The sequence below is a fragment of the Nothobranchius furzeri genome, chromosome 6 (assembly GCF_043380555.1).
Source record: "Nothobranchius furzeri strain GRZ-AD chromosome 6, NfurGRZ-RIMD1, whole genome shotgun sequence".
NCBI lineage: Eukaryota > Metazoa > Chordata > Actinopteri > Cyprinodontiformes > Nothobranchiidae > Nothobranchius > Nothobranchius furzeri.
This window is the reverse complement of record NC_091746.1, coordinates 8,001,041-8,006,388: the sequence shown is the minus strand read 5'-3', so window position 1 is coordinate 8,006,388 and position 5,348 is coordinate 8,001,041. Positions and strand designations below refer to the sequence as shown.

Here is a 5,348-nt window from a genome sequence, read left to right as displayed (position 1 = left end):
AACTCATCAATTAATTATTTGAAAGGATAATTTGTCAATTAAATACTGAAAAAAATAAACAATTCATTAATGAGGCAAGAACTTTTCTTTCTCTCTCTCTCTCTCTCTCTCTCTCTCTCTCTGGAAGCCCCACTCTAAGGGAGTTTGCAGTGTATTAGTGAGTCATATATTGTACAACCACAGTCATAATGTTTTCAATCAGTAGTTTTATTTCAGTTTGTATTTTTCCAGTATCACAAAAAATGTAATTTTATATGGTTAAAACCATCTAGCTTATGAGCACTTTTTAAAACACTGCCCAGCAAACATTCGGACGTTTAATGACAGTTGAACGGTCACAACTGTAAAATACCTGAAATTAAGGAAAATTACCAAGACATCTACTGCATTTTCCTTTGCCCGGACTCGAACCCGGATCCTCCGGGGCGAGAGTCACCCACTCTCCCAGCTGAGCTATGCCAGGAACTACTGAATAGCAGACTTTTTTATATAGATAGGTAGAGGGTAAAGTGCGGGGTACACTAACCAATCAGAGGACAGAGAAGATCTGCCACAGGCCATGCCTCCAGAGTGCCAAAAGCCCTTACAGCCGAGCGAGCAGGAGTCAGAAACCGAGCGCGCAGAGAGGCTGCCGAGCGCGCACATAGGCTGCCGCACGCGCACGTTTTCCTCTGCCGTGTGCTCGTTGACAACGCGCGCACACAGGTTTGTCACTTGTGCACATCCTTGTGCGCTCACAGACACAGTTTGCTCCCTCTCAGTGCACGAATGACCTCTCGCCATGTATATTTCCGCTCGCGAGTCCCGTTCACACGCGCGCTGCCATGTATATTTTCGCTCGCGAGTCCCGTTCACACGCGCGCTGTGGACCCAATGCGCGTGCACGGGTTGTGGCACGCTTTAAACGCCATAGATCTCTCTAGGACATTCAGAAGCCAAGTTAGAATCCCACAAAGGTGTAACTTGACTACTTCTTTAAAGTGACACCAGGCCCGGTGACCTTTGGGACATGGTTTGACCCCCTATAGGAATGTGCGATCATCATGAAACGTTCAGATCACTTACAACTCAATAGATTCTACCTTCTTGTAACGTTTCAGCCTGATTGGACCTTGTTTTCACACAAATGAACCCAGAATGATGTGAAATTGTGCTTCGTGCAACATAATTCTGGGTGCCATTTAAAAACCATAAGTGCTAATGACTCCATTCCTTTTTGTGGTAATGGGGGCTGTGAATTTGAGTACTCTAAAACAAACCTGACCTCTCTAGGATATTCAGAAGCCAAGTTATAAGCCCACAAAGGTGTAACTGGACTACTTCTTTAAATTGACACCAGATCCGGTGACCTTTAGGACATGGTTTGACCCCCTTAGGAAAGTGCTATCATCATGAAACGTTCAGATCACTTTAGAGGTGTGAATCTTCACTAGTCTCACGATTCGATTCGATTACGATTATTGTGTCAGCGATTCAATTCGATTCGATATCTCGATGCATCACGATGCATCACGATTATTTCATGTGGATTTCATGTCATCAATAAATATATGTTAGACATTTGCTTTTTTATTTAACAAAAACTTTTATTTGCATAAATATGCAGTAAACAGCTTTCTGATAACAGTCCTTGGGACAGTGTAAAAGTACCAAACATTTGAAGCTTTAGTTTGCATTTAAGAGGATTGCACAGCAAAAAAAAAATCTCTTTCCTCATTAAACAATAATGTCTCAGGCTGTCGGAAAAACATGTTCTGTAGATGCTAACAAAATATTTAACAACTCTGAACAACCGTAAATGAGAAATAATTATTTGGAAAGTATTCTCTCCTGTGATAACAGTCCTTATACAAAAGTGAAAAACTTTAAATTTAAGAGGACTTAAGAACATAAAAAAATATCTCCTTATTTGACATTCACTTCTCAGGCTGTGTGGGGGGAAAGAAACGTGTTCTTCAGATGTTTGCAAAATCTACCAATACTGGCATATTTTGGAAAACCCACGAATAATACATAACAGTCCTTGGGACAACAAAAAGTGCAAACATTTTAACATTTGTTTGAATTTAAGAAGATGTACTGAAAAGTAATAATGATGACTAGTTAACATTTGGAAGTTGAAGGTTTTTGTGCAAAAACACCAGTTGATCTACATGCTGTGGTTTGAGAGTAGATCTTTTGGCCGTGATAACGTCTCCAGCAGTGGAGAAAACACGTTCTGCAGATACACTTGTTCCAGGGATGCAAAGGTATCGTTTTGACAGTCGAGCCAGGAGAGGAAATGTAACCTTGTGTACCCTCCACCAGTTTAAAGGGTCCTCTGACAGGGGCAATGATGACGTTTTCAAATAATTATCCATTTCCTCTTCAGCTCTGACATAGGGGGTCTTGGATTCTTCACTAACCTCAACATCATTGAAAGACTGTCCCAGCAAGCTCACAAGTAATGATGTAGGCTTTCTTTTAGCAGCCGAGGGATCGTCTGCCGAGGTTCCATCCTTCTGAACTTCGGGTTGCACCGGAACTTTTGGGTGCATGGCCAGAATACACTCCTGCTGTTTAGGGAAAAAATAAAAAATCATTATTTTATCTGATAGGGAACTTACTAGTCTGTCTAAATTGTATGGCTTTCAATATTTTAAAATATTTAATGATTAATCACACTTTTGAAAATGTTGATGTACCTTATCATAATATTTATTTTTATTATGATAAAAGCATTCCGGTGGATTTACTCATTTTATGCTAATGTAAATAATTACTTACAGCACCAAACATGGCAAATTATTAAGAATATTATACAGAAATGTATATGTTAATTCAAAAAGAAAGTGATGAATTTACCTCCAAACATGTTGCCTCCTCAGTCACTTCTCTGTAGACATCTGATCGCTCCTTCTCTGTCAGGAAAGGTAATCCCTTAAAGCGGGGATCCAGGGCCGAGGCTGTACAAAGCATTTTCTTCTCTGCCTCAGAGCTGTACCTGTTCATGAGATCTGTTCTGACAGCATTCTTGATGTCGTGAATCATGGGTGAGTCGCTGATGCTGCTGGTCATGTTTTGGAGAAGTTGTGCCTTGAGTGGAGCAATCAAGGAGATGGTTGGATTGCTTTCCTCAGATATTAGTGTGGTTGCATCTTTCATTGCTTTTAATGCACTGACAGCGTCTTCAGCATTAGATACATCTGTCTCGTTGAGTGTGCAGATGTCAGACTCTCCTTTTCTAACTTCCGGTGACAACAAGGTGGCACAAATGGCAGGTTGCTGTTCCAAAAACCTCTGGACCATGTCGTAGGAACTGTTCCACCTTGTTGGTACATCTGTGAGTAGTTTTTGATTTTTCAGACCCAAGCATTTCTGATTTACCTTTAAACAGTGGCTTGCTGTTGTGCTACGATGGAAGAATATGGATATACGTCTGATTCTTCCCAGAAGCCTGGTAAGCGATGCAACTCGAAGCCCACGCTGTGATGCCAGGTTCAATGTGTGAGCAAAGCATCTGACATGTTTGAATTTTCTGATTTGAGCTGCAAGAATCATGTTTGAAGCATTGTCTGTAACCAGGACAATATCTTTATCTGACAGCTGCCACTCTGAAACAACATCTGAAAGTAGCTCTGCCAGATGTGCACCTGTGTGAGACTCATAAACAGCTCTCGTCTGCAGCACGAGGGAAATAATCTGCCAGTCCTCGCTCATGTAGTGTGCCGTCACTGTAATATAGGACTCTGTTGCCACTGAAGTCCAGGAATCGCATGTTATTGCTACTAAATTAGCTTTGCTCATGGAGGTTAATATCTTGGCTTTGGTTTCATCATACAGTGCAGGAATTACCTGTTCTGCGAAGTGGCTACGTGCAGGGACCTTGTATCGTGGCTCCAGTGTCTTTAACATGTGTTTGAACCCAGGGTTTTCCACGACAGAATACGGTCGTAAATCCTTCGCAATGAAAGCCCCCACAGCCTGGGTTATTTTCTTCCCTTTTTCCGAGTTGGGAGGTATTATTGAGAGAGCCGCATTAATTTTTGGCTGCGCAGGGCTGGGCGGTTCAACAGCCGGTGTTATTGTTAGCAACTCAGGGTGGAAACGGCTAACATGATTCCTTAAATTGGTGGTGTTCCCGACGTATTTAATCTTGCTGTGGCAGGTTTTACACACGGCATATGACATGTCCAAATCATGTCTCCCTGATTGTTGGTAAAATCCAAAACGGCTCCATATGTCTGCTTTCAGTGTCTTTGGAGGGTCTTTTATCTGTAACGCTAACTCGGAGCTTAGTTCCGCCATGACCGCAAAGGCGCCAGTGCGCAGCTGCATTCGTCGCTCCATTATGACGTATGAAGTAAGGGACAAAATCAGCCGATGCTAGGCTAAAAGATTCATGTTGCGGTTGGAAAACAAACATTATGTTATAATCGATTATAGGGCGCTTCTGCATCGATGCATAATCATTTATGTCCGCATCGCAATGAATCGATTATATGATTATTTTAAACGGCTCTAGATAACTTACAACTCAATTGATTCTACCTTCCTGTAACGTTTCTGCCTGATTGGACCTTGTTTTCCCACAAATGAACCCAGAATGATGTGAAATTGTGCTTCGTGCAACATAATTCTGGGTGCCATTTAAAAACCATAAGTGCTAATGACTCCATTCCTTTTTGTGGTTGTAGGAGCTGTTGATTGGAGTACACTAAAACAAACCTTATCTCTCTAGGACATTCAGAAGCCAAGTTATAAGCCCACAAATGTGTAACTGGACTACTTCTTTAAATTGACACCAGATCTGGTGACCTTTGGGACATGGCTTGACCCCCTTAGGAAAGTGCTATCATCAAGAAACGTTCAGATCACCTACAACTCAATAGATTCTACCTTCCTGTAACGTTTCAGCCTGATTGGACCTTGTTTTCACACAAATGGACCCAGAATGATGTGAAATTGTGCTTCGTGCAACAGAATTCTGCGTGCCATTTAAAAACCATAAGTGCTAATGACTCCATTCCTTTTTGTGGTTGTAGGGGCTGTTGATTGGAGTACACTAAAACTAACCTGATCTCTCTAGGACATTCAGAAGCCAAGTTATAAGCCCACAAATGTGTAACTGGACTACTTCTTTAAAGTGACACCAGGCCTGGTGACCTTTGGGACATGGTTTGACCCCCTATAGGAATGTGCGATCATTATGAAACGTTCAGATCACTTACAACTCAATAGATTCTACCTTCTTGTAATGTTTCAGCCTGATTGGACCTTGTTTTCACACAAATGGACCCAGAATGATGTGAAATTGTGCTTCGTGCATCATAATCCTGGGTGCCATTTACAAACCATAAGTGCTAATG

General features: G+C 41.7%; 1 protein-coding gene across 1 annotated transcript; it reads right to left on the bottom strand.

Moving 5' to 3' along the window:
- Positions 1-335: 335 nt before the first annotated feature.
- On the bottom strand, positions 336-4,329 carry LOC139070467 (E3 SUMO-protein ligase ZBED1-like). The gene is made up of 4 exons (XM_070552744.1): positions 2,845-4,329; positions 2,154-2,555; positions 588-681; positions 336-352 (listed from the first exon to the last, which is right to left on the bottom strand). Exons 1-4 carry the CDS (start codon positions 4,327-4,329, stop codon positions 336-338), a joined length of 1,998 nt encoding a protein of 665 aa, XP_070408845.1.
- Between the last annotated feature and the right edge of the window lie 1,019 nt (positions 4,330-5,348).

Coding starts and splice junctions, on each gene's coding strand:
- LOC139070467 (XM_070552744.1), bottom strand. CDS start 4,329: ATGGAGCGACGAATGCAGCTGCGCACTGGCGCCTTTGCGGTCATGGCG. Junction 2,556..2,844: donor AGGAGGCAACATGTTTGGAG/GTAAATTCATCA, acceptor TTCCCTAAACAG/CAGGAGTGTATTCTGGCCAT. Junction 682..2,153: donor CTACTCTCAAACCACAGCAT/GTAGATCAACTG, acceptor GTTGTCAACGAG/CACACGGCAGAGGAAAACGT.